This window comes from Zalophus californianus, chromosome 4 (assembly GCF_009762305.2).
Source record: "Zalophus californianus isolate mZalCal1 chromosome 4, mZalCal1.pri.v2, whole genome shotgun sequence".
NCBI classification, from domain to species: domain Eukaryota; kingdom Metazoa; phylum Chordata; class Mammalia; order Carnivora; family Otariidae; genus Zalophus; species Zalophus californianus.
This window is the reverse complement of record NC_045598.1, coordinates 77,501,062-77,527,900: the sequence shown is the minus strand read 5'-3', so window position 1 is coordinate 77,527,900 and position 26,839 is coordinate 77,501,062. Positions and strand designations below refer to the sequence as shown.

The following is a 26,839-nucleotide window of genomic DNA, read 5'->3' as shown; positions in this document are numbered from 1 at the left end:
AGGCCCACCAAAGACAGTCACCATTCTGAATGACCCCAATCAACTGATTTGGAACCTTAAATACATCTGCAAAAATCCTTTCACTTTTGTCATGACATAGTCTCATCATGGGGTGGCATCTTGCCATACTTTGTTGGTTAGAAGCAAGTCCCAACAGGTCCCACTGACACTCAAGGGAGGGGATTATACAGGATGTGAATATGGCTGGGAGGATGGGAAGAACATAATAGAGCCAACCTGCTATAGCTTACTTTATCTGTTTCACAGGGCTTTTTATCAGCAATTGGACATCCTTTCCCCAAAATGATTTTTAATCATGGAAGGAAAAAGAGGACTTGGGACTATCTTGAATTTGAGGAAGAAGAAGACAAACAGTTAGCAGACTCTATGGCTTCTCTGGCCTATCTGGTATTTGTACAGGGCATCAGTATTGATCAGCTTCCAATGGTCTTAAGGTAGGAGTTAATGTTTGGTTTATTCATGTATTCTAAAAGGAGTATCAAACTCATTAATCTAATTTCCAATATATGTTTGTTAATGTACTAATACATTTTAAATGAAGTATAAACAAAAGCTATTTTTATTAATATTACTGCCTATCGTTTTAAAGCCAGTAGTACTCAGAGTGAAAAGGTGTTGCGGGGGAGGGTAGGGTTGAAACAGACATAATGATGGGGACAAGAATCAAAGTGTGAAGCCAAACCCTTGAGCTTGGTTTTGAAGCTGTTGGGATCATCCTGGTCTGTAAGGGAGGGAACTGGTCAGTTACCCATGGGGTGGTCTAAATTGCCATCATCTTTTAACTGTATTACTCATGTAATCCTGAGTATATATCCAGCCTCAGTCTCTTTTAATCCAACTCTTTCAGAACTAAGAGTAGTCCCTAATGAAAACCCTTCAGTGGCTTTTTGCTCTAAAGTCTAAAAATGTTCACATGAGACAAGCTTATGCATAATATGGTCCCTGCTTGATTGTCCTGGTTCACCTTCTACTACCTTTTGTCTTGTTTACTATGCTCCAGTAACACAGACCTTTTTTTGGTTTCTTATTTAAATGTGTCATGAACCTTTCTGCTCTAGGGCCTTTGTATATGCTTAGATCATCTCTAACCTTAAATAGCACTTTATGAGGAAAAGTCGTCTTTCATCACCCAATTTAGGTTGAATCTTCCTGTTGTAATTTTCTTAACCTTGTCCTCCTTTTCCCATAAAGTTTATCAAAATTATTTTTTAAATATATAATTTTATAATATACTACCTTTTGGACTTTAATATCCATGATAATAAGGATTACGTGCTTGCTTATCTTGCAGGCCATAGGTGTATTTCTTTGTGTGCACTTATATATTTATGTATGAATATACCTGGGGATATATTTCTATGTAAATACTGCAATAATGGTTACAACTTTCATGTTCACCATGTATTAAACAATATGCAGACAGCTTTGTATGCATTATCTAATCTTTACAATACTATAAAATACAGCATTCTCATTTTACAGATGAAAATAACAGGCTTACACAAGTTAGGATACCAGTCAATACCATACAACTTAACTAGTGGGATAGGTAGATTCAAACAGTTCTGAGCAGGTGGTGGTGGTATAGTGGTTAGCATACCTGCCTTCCAAACAGTTCCATCTGACCCTAGAGCCTGTACGCTTAATCATACTACCACCAAAACGACTTAGGTACGTATGTTGGTTTGCTAAGACTGCCATAATAAAATACCACAAACTGGATAGTTTTAAAATAACAAATTTTTTGTCTCATAGTTCTGGAGGATAGAAGTCCAAGGTCAGGGTGTGGGCAGGATTGGTTCCTTTGGAGGGTTCTGGGGGAGAATCTGTTTCATGCCTCTCCCCTGTTTGCTGGTGGTTTGCTGGCAATCCTTGATGTTCCTTGGCTTGTAGATCTATCACTCCATTCTGCCTTCATGTTCATATGGCATTCTCTCTGTGTATATCTCTGTCCACATTTCCCTTTATTATAAGGACACCAGTCATACCAGATTAGGGCTCACTCTAATGACTTCACTTTATCTCTAGGGTGGGGAGGTTCTTGTTCATCCCAATTTAAAAAAAAAAAATAAGGTGGCCCTATCTCCAAATAAGGTCATATGCTGAGGTTCTTTCTAGAGGTTAGGATTCCAACATTTCTTTTTAGAGGGGGGCACAATTCAACCCATAACAGTATTTATGTATATAAAATTTCTAAAAATGTACGTGTATGTGATGATATATACATATATATATATGTTGTCTATTTTAGCCCATCGTACCTTTTGCAATTTAATATGGGGCATATTGAAGTCTTTTTGCAAAGGTAAGATCATTTAGATGGCATCTCAGAATTAAATAGTAGTATTAAAGTAGTTCTTGTTAAGAGTGGGGGAGACTACCTTCTCTTTGCCAGACCCTAATTAATTGGTTATTTTATAAAACAGTGATGTAAACATGAGACAAAAATGAGTCAAAGAGGTTTTACAACAAAAAATCTCTTTTTAATATTAAAATACTGTCTTCTAAGGTAATTTCCAGTCATATGCTTCTGAGGTTTCTTCCCTTATTTTAAAAGTTGGTAGATTAAAACACCTCTGTCCCACTGCAGCCTCCTTGATCTAAGAAGCGGTGGTCAGTAAAAGAAATTTATCCATGTTTTTGCTTCATGGACACAATCTGAACTGCATCAAAAGAAAGGAGGTGTCTTGACCCCACCTTTTTATAACTTAGATTATTAGATTATTGACAGTGATTATATACAGTAACTTTTCTTATTTGAGGCATTAAGAATGCAAGTCTTTCTCTTTAAAAAAATTACAAAGTGACAAATACGTATAATTCGTCCAGATAGATATTTAAGAATTTTGCAAAACTCTGTACGCTTTGTGTTTTCTTGTAACATGTTTAAATTATCTCTTGCGATCAATCAGGACCTTTCAGTAGTATCCTATAGGAACATTAGTGACAGTTTATCAATCCCATCTCTTCCCAGGTGAAGGAAGATTTGTAACATGGCAAATGTCCAAAGCCTCGGCCTAACAAGGCAGGAATTTCCAAGGGTCTCCTGGCACAAGTAGTTATTAACTCTGTAAATTTATTGTATTATGTATGTCTTAATGATTTTACATTCTTTTTAGTCTCTGTTATATTCATACAATGAGAATGTGTATTGATTTGAATCTTAAGTTCTATATTCTTAAGATTTCCAAACTATTTAGTCATTAAACAAAAACAACAGTTTTAACTCCTTGCATGGTTAGAATAGAACTTAGGCCTTGGATAATATTTTTTGCCCCAGAGCTTAAATATTTACTTAACAAAGATTATACACCTTTAAAAAAATATTATCACAAATGGAAAGCATTTACTTGTTGCATAAAAAGAACTGGAAAGAGTTTACAGATTAATCAACTGGAATACATAGTATATCATGTATAATTGGTTTCTTAGCACTTGCTGTTGAAGATCTATTGATTTGTTACTACGAAAGAAGCCCTGAGAGGGCAGATTTTGGTCAGATTCGGATGTCAGTAACCAAGTCCAAAGACAGATCAAACATGAATTAAGAATTTTGACTAAGAATTTTTCCTTAATGATATATATTTTTAAAGTCTTTAAATTTCAGTTTTTGCTTTATTTTTCCTAAAATGAAGAATCATTCTAAAGCAGTTTAGAAAACCATGTTGAGGAGTGCCTGGGTGGCTCAGTTGTTAAGATCAAGTCATGATCCCAGGGTCCTGGGATCGAGCCCCGCATCAGGCCCCCTGCTCTGCAGGAAGCCTGCTTCTCTCTCTCGCACTCCCCCTGTTTGTGTTCCTGCTCTCGCTCTCTCTCTGTCAAATAAATAAAATCTTTAAAAAAAAAGAAAAGAAAGCCATGTTGATAAATTTTAATATTCTCTTCCAGAACAGAAGAGTCTGTTTTCTCCAAAGGAGTGGTAAGATTCGTTTGCACCCATTGTAATTTACACACAGCCATTGTCAACAAATACAGCTGTTGATTTCGCTATATATGTATCTCTGTATATATTTTAATCTATAGGATCTGTTGGAGAATGGTTTATTGAGAATAGAAGACAACAGTCTACTTCACCAGTACTTAGAAATCAAGAGCTTTCTTACTGTACCTCAGGTAAGTAAAATGTGTATTCTAATTTTGACATTGCCCCTTTCCTATTGTGAACTTAAGTAAAGGTCTTTTCAGACTCCTCTCCTACTTTCTTCTCCATATCCTTTGAAAACTCTAGTGCCATGTGTCCAGTAAAACTTGCTGTGATGGTGGAAGTGTTCTAGCTCTGATCTGTATGAACGCCACTAGCCACACTGAGCACTTGAAATGTGGTTAAAGTTGATTAAGGAACTGAATTTTTAATTTTAAATTAATTTAAACTTAAATAGTTATATGTGGCTAATGGCTATCATAGTTGATAGCATAACACTTGTGGAAAAACAATTTTCTTCTTTGACACTTTGCTTCTGTAGGGACCTTGGAAATGAAACTTCTTTACTCATAACTCAAGTCCTAAGGACTCCATCAAGGGGTGCATGGACTGATTACTAGAAAGACATTTTGTTTTTTCCTCCCGTGATTATTTTTACTTTGTACTATTTGTTAGTTATCATAGCCAAGTAGGTCTTAAGATGTTGATGTAGAAACATGTTTTTCCACTATTTAAATAGAAAAACACGCTGTTGTTACTAAATTAACACTGTTTTTTAATGAATGGATTATATTTTCACATTGTCTAATTTCATTTTTTGCCACTCTAGACAAAATTGTAAATTACAATTGACTTCTAAATTTACGCTCTGTAACACCCCTCAGTTTTAATTACAAAATGGATTGAACTTAGTTTGCTTAGATGTAACAGTGGAATGAAAGGCTCAGGGAGTGGCACCTGGGTGGCTCAATCAGTTAAGCATCTGCCTTTAGCTCACGTCATGATCTCAGGCTCCTGGGATGGAGCCCCTGCATCTGGTTCCCTGCTCAGTGGGGAGCCTGCTTGTCCCTCTCCCGCTGCCCCCCCTGCCCACCCCCAACCCCTGCTCATGTTCCTCTCTCTCTTGATAATATAGTTGTCTATTGTCAGTGTAATCTATTAATATCTGAATTTTATTTTTTAATTTCCAGGGCTTAGTCAAAGTAATGACACTTTGCCCCATTGAGACATTGGTATGTAAATGTTTTGGGACTAAATAATAATGAATTACAGTGAGAAATTTTAATGAATAGTTTATAATTGATTCTTGAACAACACAGGGATTAGGGGTGCTAACCTCCAGCACAGTTGAAAAGCCACGTATAACTTCTGACTCCCTAAAGACTTAAGTACTAATAGCCTCCTATTGACCAGAAACCTTACTGGTAACAAGGGTTGATTAACATATAGTTTGTATGTTATATGTATTATATACTATATGCATGCAGTAAAGTAAGCTAGAGAAAAGAAAATGTTAAGAAAATTACAAGAAAAAAAGCGTAAGAAAAAAACATTTACAGTATTATACTTTATCGAAAAAATCGGCTCATAAGTGGACCTGCACATTTCAGACTCCTTTTGTTCAAGAGTCAACTATAATCTCCGCTTTATGTAACAATATTATTTGTTTTATTTTAGAGGAAAAAGAGCTTAGCTATGCTTCAACTGTATATTAACAAGTTGGATTCACAAGGCAAATATACGTTATTTAGGTAGGTATCAGGAATGGTTGTCAAGTGTGTAGTTGATTAAAAACCAAATTAATGCCATTTAATTATTCCACGTTATCGTATTTAAGTATGTTTTACATGTAAGTCGACTCTACTTGGAAGCCTTATTATAATAAATTCTTTTATCCCTATAGGTAGAGAAGGGTTAGTCAAATATGGATACATATTATATGAATAATAGTATTTCAGTTCAACTAATGGAAATATTCTAAAATTAAAAGACTAGAGAGAGATTAAATAAGAGATTGATAAGGCCCCTGCTAGAACTGTACATGTCAATAATCTCCATTATTCACTGTTGAAATTAATTGCTCTGGAGTTAAAACTTTGATAGGCTATTCACTGTAAGTTAATAGTAGAGATTATTAATAGTGCTATTTAATGGGGAAAAGATTCTAGCAACTTTCCAAGTTAAAGAGCAGCAGACTTCTGTGTAAAGGGCCAAATAGCAAATACACATTTATATATTCACACGGTCTCTGTTGCAACTATTCAACTTTGTCTCTTTGGTGGGGGTTGGATGTGTTCCAATAAAACAGGCACCAGGCTGAATTTGGCCTGCAGACCTAGTTTGTTGACATACCTTGTAGTAAATAAAAATGAGTTAAAAATAGATTTGGGCAATGTCAGTATGCCAAGAAGTCTTTTTTGAGGATTGGCCAATACTAGCACCCTTGATCCCATCTTCACTTCTGTTGATAAGACTTAGACCAGGTTTATGAAATTTCAATTTGATGCTTAGGTCTTATACCAGCTTTCCTGTTCTTATCTATCTATATCCCTACCAAGAAATCCCCCTTTCTTCTTAAGCCATTCATACTGTTTCCTTGCTTTGTAATTAAGTTAGTCTAACAAGACTAGTCTACTTTCACAGGGAGTAATTCTGGGAGTTTTTAGGCTATTATATACTAGTGCCCATTTTTGCCATGTCAAGTCATTGCAGCTATATGCACAAAAGATTCACATTAGGTTTAATAGAAATTTCTTGTTGGAAAGACCCAGTTAAAATAGAATTTGCCAGTTACAGCAAGAACCCACAAGTGACTTGGTAATTGGTTGACACATTGCTATCTTCACTAATTGTTGTATTTCTAGAAATAACACATGGCCCATTTGAATTTGTAAAATTTTCATCATTTAAGTATAATGCAGTTGAGGATAAGTTCAAATGTATTGTAATTTTGCTTTTAAGGTGCTTATTGAATACAAGTAATCATTCAGGTGTGGAGGCTTTCATTATTCAGAATATCAAAAATCAAATTGATGTGTCATTAAAGGTAAGAGCATAGCTAAGGTGTTGATCATCTTTTTTATTTTGTAGGATATAGTCATTCATTTGTGGACTACATTAATGTGGACTCTACCCTATGGACTTTTGCTATATCTAGTGTCGGCATATTTTTTCAACATTTCTGTTTTTTAAAAACCTGAATTTTGAAATGTTGTTAACTATATATTTAAATAGTATTAATTCTTTGAGCTGAGAATATGACTTTGTTTTGCTCTGTACTTCTGAAATATTAATGGAAACTTAAGTCTACTGTTTATGAATAGTCAGTAATTCTATATTGAAAACAAAGTGTATCAGTATTTTCAACTGGCATTTTGTTCCCAGTGTCTACAAAGACTGTGAAAGAATGGAAATGAAAGTTTAAAAAATATATTTTAAATGTGTAATGTTTATTTTTATAGTATGATGGTATTAGAAAAACACATGAATTAATCAACTGTTATTTAAAACCTTTCCCAATTTTTATTTTGCTTTTCAGAGAACACATAACAAATGGTTTACAGGCCCACAGCTGATCTCACTTCTAGATTTGGTACTCTTTCTCCCAGAGGGTGCTGAAACAGATTTACTCCAAAACTCAGATAGGTAAGGTGACCATTACTAAGGTTCACATAGTAAATTCACAATAAAATGTACCTAAACAAATAAGATGCATTTTCCTGTTACGTTAGGATCTATGGCTAATTCATAAAATTACATAAAGATTTTCATATTTAGGTAATTAGATACTATATAAAAACAAAATTAAAAATTCCTTTCCAAAATTATGACCAACAGGATGATTTTATACCTATGATGTGCCCTGTGTTCCAATACACAACTCATAGGGATTTGCAACTATAGCATTGGTGACTAAAAACTAAGAATTTCATATATATAACTTATATAAATAAGACATGTGATTTGGGTTTTATTGTTTTGTTTTCTAGGACAACATGTAATTTTACTTTCAGTCTACTAGCATGGATGATGAGAAGTGGTTTTATAAAAGGAGTCTTAAAATTCAGGCAGTAAGAGATGTTACTCTCAAGTATCTCAAAGATAACAAGGCTCCCTCGGGGAAAAGAATAGTAATTTTCACAATTGTATTTTGTGAACTTGGAGAACAAGAGTGATAATTACTACTCCAAAAGATGTGTTAAGGGGAATAATTTCTAATGGCAAACATAACTGTAAAAATATGCCCTAGGTTTTAACTTATTTTATTCATTGAAATTGCTGATTATATAAAACCGTACTATAAGTAACAAATTATATATTTTTAATTAACAGGATAATGGCTTCATTAAATTTATTGAGATATTTGGTTATCAAAGATAATGAGAAAGACAATCAAGTAAGTGAGTTTTTTTTTTTTTTAAAGAAACAGTATATTCAAAATGCACGAGCCAATATTAAATATCTTACCCAACAACAAAGGCTAGAAGTACCGGCAGTTATTCTAAAACTTGAAGTTAATTCCCAGGAGCCCTTACCACCCCACACCCAGCTTCCCTTTCCTTTTCCTCTTGAACCTCTGCTATCTTGCTGCAAGCATTGCTTAGCCCTGTCAGGAAGATACGTTGCAGGTCCTGAGTTAACTAAATTTTTGAAGTGTGCATATGTTTGGGTGTCTTGTTCAGTTGCCTCCATCTATAGGTCATGATTTAAGTCTAAGCTGTCTAAAATAAAATCATCTGATAATTTGATAGCCCCTCACCAGATATGACTAACTGAAGCATTTTCAGCACTAAAATTGAAATCTGTTAACATCACCTTTTGGATAATGTGTAGGAAGTTTTTTGTTTTCTTAATAGTGCATCATTAGAGGTATTCAGTGAAGACAAAAAACTATTTGAGGGAGATTTGTCATATAGTAAAATTAGATTTGCTTTTTATCTTCTTTCTTTCTACCTATTTTCTCTTCTAATAGTTGCTTTCCCATAATGTGTCATCTCTATTAACTGTAACTACCTGAATCACATGTGTAGTTAATCTGTTTTTTGGGGTTAGTTGTTTTTTTTTTTTTTTAAGAAAATAATAAAAGAAATCAAAGTATTTTTTTCACAAGGCTTGAGCTCACAACCCTGAGATCAAGACCTGAGTTGAATCAAAAGTCGGGACACCTAACCAACTGAGTCACCCAGGAGCCCTTGATTTTTACAGAAGGATGCGAAAGAGCTTTGTAAAAGAAAATTTAAGTAAATCATGATTTGGAATGAAAAGTTTGTAAGAAAAGTAGCAGTTTCCCTCCCTTTTGACTGAATTTAGTAGATTCAGTGAGCTGACCTCCTGTTCATCCCTCTTCAGGCAAAAATAATTATTTGCTATTATTGACTAGTGCTTATTTTTCCCCAACATCTTATTGTGAAGCTTACTAAACATACAGCCAAGTTGAAGATAATTTTATAGTGATCACTCACTGATTTACCCATCACCAAGTTGCTACCATTAACATTTTACTCTGCTTTTATCATGTATCAATCTTTCTACCTTCTGTTCACCAGTTTTTTTATGCACTTCATAGTAATCTACAAACAGCACAGTTACCCCTAAATATTTCAGTAAACAGTTAAACATGTCTGTAGTTTTTCTGAGATAAAATTTACATAAAATGAAATGCATAGATTTTAAGTGTGTATCTCTGAGTTTCAACAAATGGATAGATCTGTGTAATCCAAATCTTTATCACAGATAAAACATTGCTGTCATTAGAATAAGTTCCCTGTGTCCTTTTCAGCTTTTCTTATTTATTTTTTACTTTTCCTAGATAATGTATAGACATTGAAAGGATCTTTACCTTGCACAAGGGCACATACCTAGTAAGTGGTAGAGATAGCTATGACCTCAGGCAATGGCCAGAACCTTTGAATCACAAAGTATATCCTGACTCCTAAAGGAGCTTCTGGTAAAAAATAGAAAAGATAGTAAGTGAAATTCAGCAGCAGTGGAGGCCCTGAGTCTTCAGGAAGGTGTCCTTAGAGTAAAGTATGAGTTTACTCTTTTAGTAATCAGGAAAGGCCATACCTAGAAATGATCTGATTGGCCTGACAGGGAGAAAAAGAATCTTTTTGATTAAGAGTGATAAATTTATTAGGTAAGGAACACAGTCTGCTACAGGGGCAGCAAATGGGACTGCCTAGAGAGGGAAGACAGAGCAATTTAGCATTGTGGAATATCTCCTATTATACCCACAGATGCCTCGCTTTTATTTGGCTTGAACATTGTTATGGTAAAGAAAAGGATATAACCAGTTTATAAGATTGTTTTCTTATTTAATGGTTTAAAAAATTTTCTTCGGGGGGGCACCTGGGTGACTCAGTTGAGCGTCTGCCTTCAGCTCAGGTCATGATCCTGGGGTCCTGGGATTGAGCCCTGAGTTGTGCTCCCTGCTCAGCATGCAGCCTACTTCTCCCTCTCGCCCCTGCTTGTGCTCTCTCACTATCTTTCTTTCTCTCAAATAAATAAAATCTTTAAAAAAAAATTTCTTGGGAATCAAATATTCCAAAGTATTACCATGCAAGTTACTATAAGAATTATTATACCAAGGAGATTAGCAAAAGAAACCGAGTCCAAGATGGCAACCTGGTATATTTGCGACATCATAAGAGCCTCTTCATCACAGAAGCATTTCTCCCAAGTGCAATTATAATAGGTCATATACACACATGCCAGGTAAATCTGTCTGCTATGGTTAATCAAAAAAATGACAGCTTCTGAGCTTTTATAAATTTTGATTAAAGAAGAAACAAAATGATACCCTAGTGAGGCTGAATTATGGGTAGTTTTATTCAGACTCCTACCAGTACCTTTTTTTTTTTTTTAAAGATTTATTTGAGAGAGAGCGGGAGCCTGTGGGTGGAGAGCGCAGGGAGGGGCAGAGGGAGAGGGGGAGAAAGAATCTCCAGCCGACTTCCTGCTGAGGAGGGAGCCTGCCACAGGGTTTGATCCCAGGACCCTGAGATCATGACCTGAGCCAAAATCAAGAGTCAGATGCTCAGGGCACCTGGGTGGCTCAGTCGGTTAAGCGTCTAACTTCAGCTCAGGTCATGATTTTGGAGTCCTGGGATTGAGCGCCACATGGGGCTCCCTGCTCAATGGGGAGTCTGCTTCTCCCTCTGCTTCCCCCCATGCTCTCTCACTCACTTTCTCTCTCAAATAAAATCTAAAAAAAAAAAAAAGATACTCAACCGGGTAAGCCACCCAGGCACCCCCTACCAGTACCTATTTTTGATCAGTTAAGCATGCTGAGAGCTGAACTAGTCAGATGAAAAGCTGAGAAGCAATCAGAAAGGTATATAGGAAAATTAAGAACAGGATCAAATACAAAACAAAGTGATTCATAATTGAATAATAATCCATTTCTTTTCCTACTATTTTGGGTTGCTGTCAGCTGACTCATTCTTTTCATAAGTCATTCCCCTTTTCACCCTATATCTCTTCACCCTATTTTCTCTCTGCATAAGTTACAGGCACCTTCTCCCACACTTGAGCTTCACAAAACTTTTCTTGAACCTCCATCTCTGCTGGTAAAACCAACTTAGTTTTTATACCTAGTGTTCTGTTTGGTAGGTATCTTTATTTATTTATTTATTTTGCTAGGTATCTTTAAATGTTAGTTGTTTTGAATTACAGTAATTTATTCTAATAACACGGCCCATAATAATTTTTATCCCTCACTTTCTGTCCTATCTACTCATATACTTTCCCATCTGCCTGCTTACCTATTTTTGTCCTAAATTGATATTGTAATATGTTGAATGAAAGCAGGGTCAAGGGAAACCATGGGAGATTGTAAAGGCCACAAGTATCAGGAATTTTTAAAAACTGAATTATGTAATGTATGCAGATTTGCTTTTCATTTAGGAAAAAAGCTATAAATGTCTGGCATACATATATACACATACATATAATTCCATATAATCCATATTTGGGGTTTTCATTTATTGAAACATATGCCTTGTGTATTATTTCCTTCTTTTATTTCTTCATTATCGTGGTTGACTATCTTTTGCGAGGTCTCAGTCTGTTCTGGCAATAAATTTCATTATGTTTTTAGAACTGCCTAGTCTTCCTTTTTTGAGGGTAGGCTACAGTGTGTTTTTTATATAGGTAAGCTTTAGAACGGAAAAAACTTTCGTTACTATGTGAGTCTACTTGGGAAAAATTAAAAGCAAACATTTGTGAAAACTTCATTTTTATTTTTATCCTTATAACTTTATTTCTTGTTACTTTTTCTAGACATTGAAGATAAATCTTAAAATGATCTTCTTTGTAGTATTTTTTAAGTATCTAGTAACCTTTTTATAAGAGAAAATGTTCTTACTTCCATAGCTCTTACACTCCTACATGCTTCTAAAATTATTACAGTTCATCATTTGAAAGATTTGTGGAATTATGCTGAACAGAATGCATAACAGATTTTCTGTAACCTAATTTTTCCACCATTTTATTGCCTTCTCAGTTTTAGGATTATGGGCCATATATTATTATTAAAAACAACGAAGCTCTTGGGTTGCCTGGGTGGCTCAGTCAGTTAAGCATCCAACTCTTGGTGTTGGCTCAGGTCATGATCTTAGGGTCATGAGATCAAACCCCTCATTGGGCTCCATGCTCAGCACAGAGTCTCCTTGAGATTCTCTATCCCACTCTCTCCCTCTGCTCCTTGCCCCGCTTGCACACTCTCCCTCTCTAAAATAAAATCTTTAAAAACAAAAACAAGGGACGCCTGAATGGGTCAGTCAGTTAAGCACCTGCCTTCAGCTCAGGTCATGATCTCAAAGTCCTAGGATTGAACCCTGCGTCTGGCTCCCTGCTCAGTGGGGGAGTCTGCTTCTCCCTTTGCCTGCTGCCCTCCCTCCCCTGCCCGTGCTCTCGCTCTCTCAAAAATATTTAATTAAAAATTCAGTTTCTCATTGGCATTGGATGGGTGTATTAATGAGTACACTGTCCAAAGTACATTTTTGTTTGTATTCACGTAAAATAACTAGATATAATAATGAACGTATCAAACAGTAAACTATCTTGGAAGGCAAGGATTAGATTTTATTTTGTTTCTCCAACTCTCAACGTGTGTTTAATACTAGGCAATCAAGAAATACTGAACCAAGTAACTAATTTTTTCATTCTTCTGAACAGACTGGATTATGGACAGAACTTGGAAAGATTGAGAATAATTTCTTAAAGCCACTCCATACAGGACTTAATATGTCAAAAGCACATTATGAAGCAGAAATTAAAAATAGCCAAGAAAATAGCCACGGTTGGTAATGTGCAATTTCATTTTTGGTTAGGTCTAAAAATTAGTCAGATTTTAGAACTGTCAGTTATATTCAAAATAAAGAACTTTTTCATCATACTTGTTTATTTTCTAACATAGAACCATGACAGCTAAGTCATTTTATTTATAATTGAAATGATTTTTAGCAGATGTGTGAGCCAGTTAACACTGAAATTGGGTAAACAAAGATTTAAACCAAATTGAAGCATATTCTGGTTTTAGTGTAATGGGTATAATAATGAAAGTAGCTTATAAATTATTGAAAATGAGATTTGTTTTAATGGTTAAATGTGACACTTTTTTTTTCTTCTCTTACAGAAGTCCAGAAGTCTAAAGATCTTTGTTCTGTAACTGTAGGTGGAGAAGAGATCCCTAATATGCCTCCTGAAATGCAGCTTAAGGTAGATCTGAAATTTTCCTAAGCTATATCCAGCTGAAGACTTTTGTTTTTTTGCTTTAACAGCAACATTAATATAACACTAATTTCCCTTGGCACTGCAGGTCCTACATTCAGCTCTTTTCACATTTGATTTGATTGAAAGTGTTCTGGCTCGAGTAGAAGAACTCATTGAAATAAAAACAAAGTCTACCCCTGAAGAAACTATTGGGATAAAGTGAAACCTCCATTTCCTAAATAAAAACTAGTAAAATACTGTATTTTCCATTATGATTATTTAATACCTTTATAAAAACTTTTCTGTAAGATACTGCTAGAAAAATAAATGTAGCTTTTCTCATTTACTGGTTTCTGTGATGACACATTATGGATTAGTAGTATTCTTTGGTTTTAAAAAAGATAATTTACATGGTAAATAATGCCCATATATGTATTCTAAATTCTGTTGAAAATCCAATACAAACTAATAATTTTGTATTATAATCTCATAAAATGTACTTGTATTGCCCTCATTCATACAGTTGTAGTGAATTTATAAATACATTTTACACTTTATGTTCCAATTAGATGCTTTGTTACACTTCAGAATTCCTGGTGTCAAATAGGATATCACACCACCGTAAAAGTGTACAGAGAGGTTTTCAGTTAGGCCAGTTGTCTGCTTCTCTTAATTTCCCTTTCTTTCCCTACCTCAGGAGGAGTCTTAGGGGGCAGAGTCCATCACCATCTCTCTAGCAGCAGTTATAATATGAAAGCATGTGCAAACATTAATTTTAGAAATACTGGCAGCCCTTGTGGAAAAGCTAAAAAGTGTATGTGACTTTTCCTTTAGTCTAAGGGGCTAGTTAGAAAATGCTGTGTTTTTATTTTGTAGTAAATATTTTCCATCCAACTTAATTTGTATCACTAAGAAACTGCATCGGAGTTTTATAATATATGTACCAATTTTTTCTAAACATTATTAAATGAATTATCAACAAAACTGAAAATCGTTTTTGATCATATACATTTTATTATTTTAAATTTTTAAAAAATCTTTAAATAGATATTTGAACATTATAATTTAACTGGTAATTATTTTAACATTCTTCCAAAAGAACTTTTGTAATTGATACTCTAATTTAGGTTAAGTGAATCACTACTCAGTTTTAATTTTTGAAGTGTTTTCCAAACAGGACTTTGCTCAATGATGTAAGCCTCAGTTGTTATCATTCTATAGCAAATGCTGTCTGTGTATGGTTTGGAGGCAGTCTGTAAGAAGTTATAAACATGCAATATTATTTACAGAAATAAGTAATTTTTACAGGGTCATATAAAAAACTTTCACTTATTCAGCAGGTATCAAATCACCTTCTTTGTGCTAAATACTAGGTATGAGTTAATTATGAGTAACAGAAAAATGCTTGGTCTTTGAAACAAGCCAAAAGTTGAATACTTTAAGAACCCCTTTAATATGGAGATCTGTTCCAGGCATAAGAAAGAGCAAGAAACACCTAACTCTGCCTAGGGCACACTTCACAGGGGAGGACAAGCATGAAAACCAAGTGGACAACTTGTGAAGATCATCCTATAAAATAGTATGTTTGCACTTTGACAGTTTTTGACTACAACCTGATCAATAACTGTATTTTAGAACTTGAAGGAAGATTTAAGAAACCAGTAGGGCCAACACAATGTATATATGCCAAATGCTCTTTTGGCCTAAAGTTAGTCATTCTTGTAGTGGCTACTGGAAGTAAACTGAGAAGATGACAGGCTGAGTTCAGGCTTCAAAGAGCTGCATGCTGAAAGAGCAACTTCTGAGGGGAACAGAAGCAGAGTATTTGTTAATCCTGCTCACGAGGGTGTGCATTTTGAAGTCAAGAACCTTAAAATCTATGAGTCCTATGTATGCGTCATTTTCCTAGGTGACTCACCTTAGCTATAGTGCACATAAGATTAATAGCATTTACTGTGTTGTGTACTGGAAGTATCCGTAAATTACTACCCAGGAATCTGAAAAATAATTCATAAATAGATCATATAACTTATACAGACATCTGTTAAGTGGAAAGGAGACAGAAACCTCTTATTGTTTGTCATTTATGAATTTATTCATGCCCTGACCTGTTCCACAGAGGATATGATATGGCTTTATACCCAAAATTTAATAGACTAAAAAGTGTTCACTTTTGTTTTGGTCTTGCACGAAAATCTCAGAAATCAGCATGAACTCTGAAACTTGTCACCCTGATTCTTGGAGTAGCCATTAGGCCTGCATTTTATTAAATATGACAAGTTAACATTACAATGTTTATCTTTTGGCAAAACATAACTCAACTGCTTAAAAGGATTAAGAACTAAAGTAAATACATGTGATTTAAGAAAAGTCTGTAGTACTATTCTTCCATACCTCTGCTGAATCCTGAACATCAGTTTCCATTCCTCAGACCCATGGAGGGCAGCAGACAGAACCAAAAAACTCTTTCGGTGAATATTAATAAACTTCTCAATTTTGGCTAGAAATATTTCTTCAGCTGATATAAAGCATTCTTTGGCATCCATCAATAAAAATGCAAGTCCTAGGAAAAGTAAGCATAATATAAAACATCACTTTGTTATAATAATGAAAATTTTTTGTAAACTCAGTAGAATCAACAAAAATAGCTATAATATAGCTCTAAGTGTCCAGGATGCAAAACTGTAAGGAACAGAATTTACTGTAACAAAATTTTTTTTTTTTTAGATTTAATTTTTTTCAGAGAGAGAGAGACACATGAGAGAGGGAACACAAGCAGGGGGAGTGGGAGAAGGAGAAGCAGGCCTCCTGCGGAGCAGGGAGCCCGATGCTGGGCTCAATCCCAGGACCCTGGGCTCATGACCCGAGCTGAAGGCAGACGCTTAATGACTGAGCCACCCAGGCCCCCCTAACAAAATTCTTACACTACAAAATGATTTAGCTAATTCTTTGAAATGCTCTATATAAAAGGATAACTTATTCTAGAGGAAAAAGTTTTTTTGGTAGTAACCATTTTCAAACCAAGGCACTGTACACATGAAAGTAATGCCTAATTTTAGTTAAAAGTGGTTTTTTGTGTGTTATAATGACTTTTTTAAAAGCTGGAAATCAAAGATAATCTTAAGTTTTCAACTGTTTCTTGGAGAAACCTTTGTAGAGAACATTATTATTGAAACAGTGAGCAGATAATCTAGGATTTTTTTTTTAAGATTTTATTTATTTGTCAGAGAGAGTACAAGTAGAGGGAATGGCAGGCAGAGGGAGAAGCAGGCTCCCTTGCTGAGCAAGGAGCCCGATGCGGACTCGATCCCAGGACTCTGGGATCATGACCCGAGCCAAAGGCAGACGCTTAGTCGACTGAGCCACCCAGGTGTCCTGTAATCTAGGACTTTTGAAACAGTAACAGCCTGTAAAAATAGTCCTGAAGGGAAATTTGATCCAATTACAGCTCTTTAAAAGAGAAAACAATCTGAGGAAAGTGATTATATGATTATATGCTATTTGAATGAACTTGTGCAATTTACATAAACCTTCCTGAACCTAAGTTCTCCCATCTAGAAGAATGTAATAATTCTTTCATAGGTTTGTTGAGAGGATTAAATAAGATACTGTATACAAAGTGGCCAAGGGACACAGGAGGTATTCAAAAACATTTCACTTCTCCCTAGAAGGCTCTATTCAACCAGGAAGGATGAGTTTGAAGTTGGACCACTTTCAGCCTGGAGTTTTATTTCTAGGAGCTTTTGAAAGCTGCCTGTCTTCCAAAACCTCTGCTAGAATTACCAGTCTATCTGCAAACCTCCTGGTAAAATCCTTTATCTCCACCTCTTTTATCATTTTGGTCATTTCCCTACCACAAACCTATGCTCTGTACTGCTCCCTTCCCATCACCTTAGGCTTCTCATATCCTAATCTAATTCCTTTCTGTATTTTGCCCATGACAGTTGTACAGTTTTATGATTTGAGGAAATTTTGTCTCTATTTTGCTCTTTTCTTTTAGTTAGTATTTGTTTCCATTATATTCAGCAAACTCTTGTACAAAATCCTGAAAAAACATTCTCCTATATTGTTTTTATATATGGTTTTTGAGCAGTGTTGTGATGTTGGCCTCTTTGTTAATACTGGTAACACATTAAGTACTGACTGTTGGAGAGATGGCTTTGTTCTATTTGCATCTTAGTTCCAAAGCATGTCATTTTTACTATCCTCTACCAGATTCCATGGGTTCAGCTTTAGTTTAACAATAATTTTTGTCTGTTTGTTTAAAGAGGAAGTGGCGGGGGGGTGGGGTGGGGACGAGAATCTTAAGCAGGCTCCATGCCCAGCACAGAGCCCGATGCAGTGCTTGATCTCACAACCCTGAGATCACGACCTGAACCAAAATCAAGAGTCGGATGCTTAACTGACTGAGACACCCAGGTGCCTCCAATTATAATCTAAACAAATGCATGTTGTAGTTGGCCACGTGCACTACTTCTGCAGCAGTAATAAAAGTTTTATACATTTACTTCTCCCAAAAGATAATACCTTAAGCTTCTTGCCTGGTTACTGAACTATCACTATTAGAATTTATACTCACATATTTTATAAGAAACTTAAGACAGTTAACAAATATACCATACCAGAAAGAGAAAATATAATTGATCCATTTTCCACGGAATCTGAATACCGAATCTTGTGGCTTTGATTTTCTAGGGCAGTTGCAACTTCACAACTCTAAAAAAATTTTTTTCAGAAACACAAACTTAAGACATGCTTAGAATGAATGACTTTTTATTAAAGCTAATGAAAAAATTAAGTTTAATAGCTTCTTTTATAACCACTTAAATATTTGCTCATCAAAGGAGACAGTAAATGTTCTCTCTGGTGAAAAAAAAAACACTTTAAAAAAAGCAAAAATATTTAGTTCTACTGAAACACACAGTGTTTGGAAATGAGTTGTGCACTAGTTATTTAGGGACAAACTAAGGACAATATTAAAGAACTATAAGAAACAGAGCAAATGCAAACTTCGTTAAAAAACAACTGGGAGATAGATTCTGACATGCATTAATGTAAATTGGAAGGTGGGTGGCAGTGAGTTTCTTAGATGGTTCACAATACCATGAAGTGCCAGACACAATACCACAAAGAGACAACCAATTCTCCAATTCATTTGTGTACATTACTTTTATACTTTTGTATATACTTTGTATATACAAATGTATACATTTGTATACATTATTTTTATACTTTTTTTTTAATTTTAAGATTTTATTTGTCAGAGCACAAGTGGGGGAGTAGCAGGCAGAGGGAGAAGCAGACTCTCCACTGAGCAAGGAGCCCAATGCAGGACTCAATCCTAGGACCCTGGGATCACGACCTGAGCCAAAGGCAGACGCTTAACCGACTGAGCCACCCAGGTGTCCCTACTTTTATACTTATTAAAAATATATATTTATTTATTTTAGAGAGAGAGCACATGGGGTGGAGAGGGGGGTGGCCAGAGGGAGAGGGAGAGAATCTCAAGCAGACTCCCTGCTGAGCACGGGGCTCAGTCTGACATGGGGCTTGGTCTCACAACCCTGAGATTGTGACCTGAGCCAAAACCAAGAGTCAGACTCCTAACTGACTGAGCCACCCAGGCACCACTTTTACTTTACTTTTAAAATGTTTTAAGCCTTAGACAAGTCAGAAAACATGTATAAACACAGCAACAGGGTTTCTACTTTACCATTTTAAAAATCATCTCATTTTCTACTCTATCCAAGTAATTACTTAGATCATTTTATCCAAGCCACTAAGATATAAGTGGTTGATAGTGTTTCCTGATTGGTTACAACTCAAGCTGGTTGTTCTCCAAGTAGACAAAATCCCTTAGGTACATTAATTTTACATTTTGCTTTAGAATGTGTATATTTTAAGTATACAGGCTGGAATTATGTATAAAATATATGCTTCCTTTCTGTCCTAAAGAGAGTATTTTGTGCCAAACAGATCCTGGCCTAGAGTACAACTATGGCTCTTCCCATGAATTTTCTTTTCCTGTTTTAAAATTATACATTGATTCCAGCAATGGCAGACTAAGTAATGTAGGCCAAACCTCCTGCTGAGGCAACTAGAAAAGCTGGACAATTTTTAAAATCTGCTTGAATGCATCAGAGAGCTAGTAGGATAGTGAAAAATTATAAGGCCAAAATCTACACAGAAATTCAGAGATATGAGACCAACATTTAGGCCACCTTTTCCCTAAGGGCATTTGCCAATTCAGAAAGAGATGAGAGGCTGAACACGGCTTCTGACAAAAGTAGAACAGCTCTCCAAAGCCTTTTAATCCCTGAAATTGTCTTTACTGTATTACTACAAGCACCTTGCAGAAGCACTCTCTAGAGTAACCTTTCTCAATCAGGTTTCCTTATATGTACAAAGAAAATTATTTGAGTGACTATTTTTTCAATTCTCACATAACTAGTACCATTCTAGTTGTAGTTCATTTATTACATAAAATAGATGCTTTAAGGCTTGGATTGCCAGATTTAGCAAATAAAAATAAAGAATACCCTGTTGAATCTAAGTTTCAGATAACAGTAATTTTTTAGTGTATTTCCCATGCAATATTTGGGATGTACTTTTACCAATTTCGTTGTTTACCTAAAACCCAAATGTTATAACTGAATGTCCTGTATTTTATGTGGCAACCCTTAGGGCTTTGGGGATTTAATTCTCTTATAAAATTAAGACTTTTAGAGGAACAGAACAGAACACTATTCTAGGCCTCAAGTTATTTCTACAATTTTTCAAATACAAATTCCAACACAAAAATATTCGGAGACAAAATTACTTGAAAGAGAACTGAGAAAAAACAGGCAACAGAAACAGACTCACAGGGGATGTTAAATATAGTGAACTTACATAGATACATGCCTTAAAACAGTGATGTTTAGTATGTTCAAGGAGATGAAAGACAAGATTGAGAATTTTGGCAAAAAAAACTATGAAAGGATATAACATGTCAAAGAGTCAAAAAGCTTCATAAAATATGAGTGAACCTTTAAAGTGGAAAGGAGTTTAGTAAGCAGACAAGAAGGCAAATGTGAGAAGAGCACAGAGTAAAGGCAAAGGCATTCAGATGCAAAAGTATGATTCTTATATGATTAAGTGTGTAAGGTGTACACAAGTCAGTTAATTTGGAGATGGTATTAGGAATAACTGCTGGCATATCCTAAGGACCCATGTATGCCATGTTAATGAATTTCAATCATATTCTATCAGTAGCTACACCTGTGTTGAGTATATAGTACTGTAAAGGCTTGTCAAATCACTATGCTATACTGGAAACTAATGTAATATTGTGTGTCAACTATACTTCAATTAAAAATAATAAATTTTAAAAAATCATACTCTAGTGCCTCTACTCAGGCAGGGCCCTCTGCCTAGAACGACTTTTTTTTTTTTTTTTTAAGATTTTACTTATTTATTTGACAGAGACACAGCGAGAGAGGGAACACAAGCAGGGGGAGTGGGAGAGGGAGAAGCAGGCTTCCCACCGAGCAGGGAGCCCGATATGGGGCTCGATCCCAGGACCCTGGGATCATGACCTGAGCTAAAGGCAGATACTTAACAACTGAGCCACTCAGGTGCCCCTAGAATGACCTCTTGACCCCCACCTCACCCCCAGCTGCTAGAAATTTTTCCCAACTTTCAATGCCAACTAAAAGAATTATAATAAAAGAGAATAATAAAGATAAATATAGAAAGTACTGAATTAAGAAAAAAACAGCCAAATTCAAGAGTAAATTTTTCGGGGGTGGCAGAGGTCTTTGATGACTGGAGGAGAGGAGGTGGGATTCTGAGGAATCAATCCTGTGGGGAGAGAAGCTGGCAGTTCCCACAGAAAGGAGCATTGCTGCTGCCACAGGACGTTCTGAGGTTTAAGTGTATGTAAGTGAAGGGGGTAGAGAAGTTTCAGGAGAGTTCACTCACTCAGCAATTGACTGCTGAGTTCTCAGTCAATTGCTGGGGAAGACGGTCATTGAAAGTTGGGAAAAATTTCTAGCAGTTCAGGGTGAGGTGGGGGTCAAGAGGTCATTCTAGGTGGAGGGCCCTGCCTGAGCACAGGCACTAGAGAGGTAAAAGAAGTTTTCAGTAGTACCCATTTTGTTCACAGCACCTAGCACAGTTCCCAGAACAGTATGTGTGTTAATGGATATTTGTTTACTTGAATCCAAGCATCCTTTGGGGGAGTCACTGAAGGTATCTAGTTAAGAAGGTGTATCTAAACCATGCTTTAGAGAAACTGAATTGTCTGTGATGTACATGAGATAAACTGAAACGAGAGCAATGAAGATGATGAGTTGGAAGGCTGTTGTAAGGAGCCAGATCAGAAGTGATAAAAACCTACTGAGGAGTGACTGCTAATGGGTACAGTTTTTTTTGGGAGGTGATGAAAATGTTCTCTTAATTGATTTTGATGACAGTTGAACACCCTGTGAATATGCTTTTAAACCATTTAAGTGTATACTTTAAATAGGTGAGTTGTATGGTATGTGAGTTTTCTCTCAATAAAGCTGTGAAAAAAGTGCTGAAAACCTGAACTGATATGAGGGTGGGTGGGGGTGGAAGCAAAAAGGTTGGAGCTGGTGTTACAAGAGCTTTAAGCCTGAGCAACTGATAGAACAGTAGTGCCATTAATAGAGAAACTGGACAGAGATTTTGCCAAAAAAAAAAAAAAAAGGCTTAGTGAGATAATAAAACTATTAATTACCTGGTAGTACCTAATAATCAGTTGATATTTAAATCTCCTCAATTGGCCAAGTAATGGCTTTTATAGTTGTTTTTTTGTTTTTTGTTTTTTTTAAAGTAGGCTCTATGCCCAACATGGGGTGTGAAGTCAGGACCCTGAGATCAAGAACTGCATGCTCCACTGACTAAACCAGCTGGTTTTTCAAACCAGGACCGTGCATTTGGTTGTTACATCTTTTGTTAGTCTTCTAGTTTTTTTAATAATGTTGACTTTTTCAAGCATATTCACACAATGGAAATTATTCAGCAATAAAACAAAAAGTAATAACTGGTATTGTGAAAATTCATCAAAGGAAACCTCTTTTAAAATAGAGTCATTGGGGGTGCCTGGCTGGCTCAACTGAAGAGCATGCAGCTCAGGTCATGAGTTGGAGCCCCAGGGTGGGTGAAGAAATGACAAAAAAACAAACAAAAAAACCTTTGAAAATAAATAGGCAGATGAAATAGAGTCAGAAGCCATAAGGGGGTACTCTCATGCCCTATCAATCTGTCAACTGCTGATCCAGTAAGAAAAGGGGTGGAGGGTGGGGAGGCGTGGCTGGCTCAGTCCTTGGAGCATGAGACTCTTGATCTCCAGGTTGTGAGTTCTATTCCCTCACTGGGTATGGAGATTACTTAAAAATAAAATCTTTAAAATAAAATAAAAATCTTCAAAATTAAATTAAAACTAAAATCTAAAGGGGTGCCTGGGTGGTTCAGTTAAGTGTCTGACTCTTGATTTCAGCTCAGGTCTTGATCTCAGAGTTGTGAGTTCAAGCCCCATGTTGGGCTCCACGCTGGATGTGGAGCCTACTTTAAAAAAAAAAAAAAAAGACTTAAAAATAAAATTTAAAGGGGCACCTGCTGGGGTGCCTGGGTGGTTCAGTTGGTTAAGTGTCTACCTTCTGCTCGGGTCATGACCTCAGGGTCCTGGGATGGAGCCCCACATCAGGCTCCCAGGGAGCCCAATTCCCCCTCTCCCTCTGCCCTTCCCCCTGCTCATGCACTAAGAAAAAATAAAATCTTTAAAAATAATGATAATAAATAAATGAATAAAGGGGCATAGTTGGTTAAAGCATCTGACTCTTGGTTTCAGCTGTGGTCAGGATCTTAGGGTCATGGCCTCGAGCCCAGAGTCTGTCTCCATGCTCAGTGCAGACTCTGTCTAGGATTCTCTTCCTCTCTCTCTGCCCCTCCCCCCTGCACTCACATGCATACTCTGTCTCTAAATAAATAAATAAATCTTTTAAAAAATACAAAATAAAATTTTTTTTAAAAGTTAATTTTTCAAAATAACCAGGAGCTAAGACTAGATTTTCCAAAGCATGTTTCATGGACTATTAGTCCCATGAAGTATTAAAAGATGTTCCTTGTATTCAAATAATATTGGGAAACACTGAATATTATTTTGTCTCCTTTTGAGGATTTACCATGCATTTAAGCATATGAAAGGCTCTTAAGAGTAGTGCAGTAAAAAAAACTTGTATAAATTTTATATAAACATTCCAAATATAATCCAATACTTCTTTCTACAAATTTAATACCTATTAGTATTCTGTAAAACTAGTATTCTGTCTACCAAATCTACTCATGAAAAAGGAAATATAAATAAAAACAGAAGTGGGAAAGGGTACTCAATAACTGATAAGAGTTTATCAGAAAATTTAAAAGAATGTCAGTATGAAAATTTTAATAACAGAAATGGCAATTTCATAAATTTCAACTTAGGAAGTTTACCACCTCTATGACTTAGGTAAATTTTTAAAAAATATATAATTTATGGAAATAGACTCGTAACATTGTATAAAACTTAACAGAGCAAAACCATAGAAATCACTATTTTTCTACAGTTCATAAAAAATTATCAGCACAGAAAATTTAATACAAAAGCTCCTTTTACTTTAAAGAACAAACAATTTCCATACTATATAACTTCACAGATATAAACAAAAGGAATGAAAAAAAAGTATGGAAAAGGAAACCTCCTCTTGCCTACAAAAATAGCACAGAAAGAGAAAACCACAGCCTAATCATTAATAAGTAAGGATTCAAAAATAAAATATTAGAAAACCAAATTTTAAGAGACTATGAAAGAAAAACGGATAATGATCAACTAGTTTAATCAAGAAATGCAAAGATTAGTCACTTAAGTTCTTCTCAACAGACAACCAAAAATAATGCATTTGAAAAACTGAACACCTATTTTTCTTTAAAGATTTTATTTATTTGAGAGAGAGAGAGTAAGAGAGAGCACATGAAGGGGGAGGGTCAGAGGGAGAAGCAGACTCCCTGCTTAGCGGGAAGCCTGATGTGGGACTCAATCCTGGGATTCCAGGATCATGACCTGAGCTGACAAAGGCAGATGCTTAACTGACTGAGCCACCCTGGAGCCCCTGTACACCTATTTCTGATGAACAGAAAAACTATATAAATTAAACTTAGATGAATATTAACACAACAAATATTTTATAGCAACAGGTATATCATATGTAATAAAACACTGGAAGTATTCCCATTAAAATCAGAAACACTATTTTAGATGCTCTGGTTACAGCAAAAGGCCATGAGATATAGCTGTCAGAAATTCTAATCACAAATTATGACTGCCTCCCTTGAAAATCCAACTGATAATGTATCATGAAAATTCAGTGAAGTGATTAAAAATAAATTACCACAAACTCAAAAGTTGCTACTTATAGTCTGAAAACATGGGGAAACAATATTCCATAACAGCAACAAAAACATCAACTATCTACAGTACTTAAAATGAAATAGGAACAATATGAAGAAAATTTTTTTAAATCATACCTGAGAAAGACTTGAAAAAAAAAACAAAGATACATCTTGAATCAATTTAACTGTGTAACTAACATGAAAATAAATGTGGGAATTACAGCTACAGAAAAAGTACAGGTGTTATACACATTTGATATAATTAATAAATTATAAATATCTAATACAATTGGTATTTGATCATTGATATAATAAAGTCCTGAAGAGAAAAGAGAATTAGTAATGTTCCATTTGTTGACCTGATTGGCTACATGGTATTCATTTTACAATAACTCCATTAAATGGTTCATATATACTTTTGTATACTTTTCTCTATGTACATTTCATAAGTTGGAAAAAGTCAAACGTAACAGAACAGAAAACCAAAAAACCTTCCAATGGATGAGTTTAATAGGAGTAGAGAGAAATACTGACATGGAAGACAGAACTGATGAAATTACCTAGATTGCAACCTAAAGACAGAAAAAGTGAAAGAAAGGCCAAAATGCATAGAGAACATTGTGAAAAGATCTAACATACATCTAATGGGAGTTCAGACAGGAAGGAGCAAGGGAATAAAGGAGATGATGAATAAGAACTTGATAATAAGAACAATTCAAAGATTCACGATACCTCAAAAAATAAAAAATAAAAAAATCTATACCTTAAAACTATAGAATGCCAGGGGCACCTGGGTGGCTCAGTCGTTAAGTGTCTGCCTTTGGCTCGGGTCATGATCCCAGAGTCCTGGGATTGAGCCCTGCATTGGGCTCCCTGCTCCGCAGGAAGCCTGCTTCTCCCTCTCCCACTCCCTTTGCTTGTGTTCCCTCCCTCGCTGTGTCTCTCTCTGTGAAATAAATAAACAAAATCTTAAAAAAAAAACCAAAACTATAGAATGCCAAAATCTAAAAGGCAGTCAAAGAGGAAAGACAGGTAATCTTCAAAGAAGTGACAAACTGATTGCTAGCTTATCAACAGCAACAATGAAAGTCAGAATCTAGTGAAATGAGTTCCTCAATATGCTGAAAGAAAGTATCTGTAAATCTAGCGAAAATATCTTTCACTTTGGAGCAACTGGAATTTTCATACATTGCTGATGGGAATATAAAACCATAATCCCCACATTTATTTTTATTTTAGTTACACAGTTAAATAGATTCAGTGTTCATCTGTAGTGAAGCTGAGAAAAGTTGTGCAATTTCTTATAAAAATAATCATATGACCCATATGACCCAGCAATTCCATTACTAAGTATTTACAAAAGAAATGAAACCATGTAAACATACAGACCTATACTGAGATTAAGAGCAGCTTTAATTCATAACAGCCAAAAACTGGAAACCCAAATGTCCATCTATTGGTGAATAGATAAATAAATTGGGGTAGTATACTCATACACTAAACTACTACCCAGCAATAAAAGGGTACAAATTATTGTTATATGCAACAACATGAAAGCAAGGTACAGAAGAATACCAACTATATTATTCCACTTATATGACGTTCTAGAACAGGCAAAACTCATTACAGTGATAAATATCAGATCAATAGTTGCTTGAGGCAAGGGGTGAGAAAAGAAATGACTACAAATGACTACATGAAGGAACTTTCTGGAGTGATGCATACGTTCTATATTTTGACTGGGGTGGT

At 35.5% G+C, this 26,839-nt stretch overlaps 2 protein-coding genes across 5 annotated transcripts in view; one reads left to right on the top strand and one right to left on the bottom strand.

The window, feature by feature from the left end:
* The window catches only part of GLMN (glomulin, FKBP associated protein), a 33,485-nt gene extending 18,849 nt beyond the window's left edge, over nucleotides 1–14,636 (top strand). For 3 of the 4 annotated variants that reach the window (XM_027596976.1, XM_027596996.1, XM_027596983.1), the window contains 12 exons: nucleotides 268–455; nucleotides 2,273–2,326; nucleotides 3,910–3,940; nucleotides 4,045–4,134; nucleotides 5,134–5,175; nucleotides 5,621–5,694; nucleotides 6,905–6,989; nucleotides 7,482–7,588; nucleotides 8,276–8,339; nucleotides 13,121–13,244; nucleotides 13,581–13,663; nucleotides 13,764–14,636. In XM_027596976.1, coding sequence (XP_027452777.1) covers nucleotides 268–455; nucleotides 2,273–2,326; nucleotides 3,910–3,940; nucleotides 4,045–4,134; nucleotides 5,134–5,175; nucleotides 5,621–5,694; nucleotides 6,905–6,989; nucleotides 7,482–7,588; nucleotides 8,276–8,339; nucleotides 13,121–13,244; nucleotides 13,581–13,663; nucleotides 13,764–13,880 — 1,059 coding nt within the window. In that variant the 3' untranslated portion in view covers nucleotides 13,881–14,636. The remainder of the gene's footprint in view (nucleotides 1–267; nucleotides 456–2,272; nucleotides 2,327–3,909; nucleotides 3,941–4,044; nucleotides 4,135–5,133; nucleotides 5,176–5,620; nucleotides 5,695–6,904; nucleotides 6,990–7,481; nucleotides 7,589–8,275; nucleotides 8,340–13,120; nucleotides 13,245–13,580; nucleotides 13,664–13,763) is intronic. The other variant, XM_027596988.1, reaches the window with a different exon arrangement.
* A 7-nt stretch (nucleotides 14,637–14,643) lies between these two features.
* Nucleotides 14,644–26,839, bottom strand: part of C4H1orf146 (chromosome 4 C1orf146 homolog) — a 34,145-nt gene continuing 21,949 nt past the window's right edge. The window contains exons 3-6 of the mRNA XM_027597009.2: nucleotides 18,280–18,373; nucleotides 16,052–16,220; nucleotides 15,576–15,654; nucleotides 14,644–14,910 (exon numbers count right to left, since the gene is read on the bottom strand). Coding sequence (XP_027452810.1) covers nucleotides 14,776–14,910; nucleotides 15,576–15,654; nucleotides 16,052–16,220; nucleotides 18,280–18,373 — 477 coding nt within the window. The 3' untranslated portion in view covers nucleotides 14,644–14,775. The remainder of the gene's footprint in view (nucleotides 14,911–15,575; nucleotides 15,655–16,051; nucleotides 16,221–18,279; nucleotides 18,374–26,839) is intronic.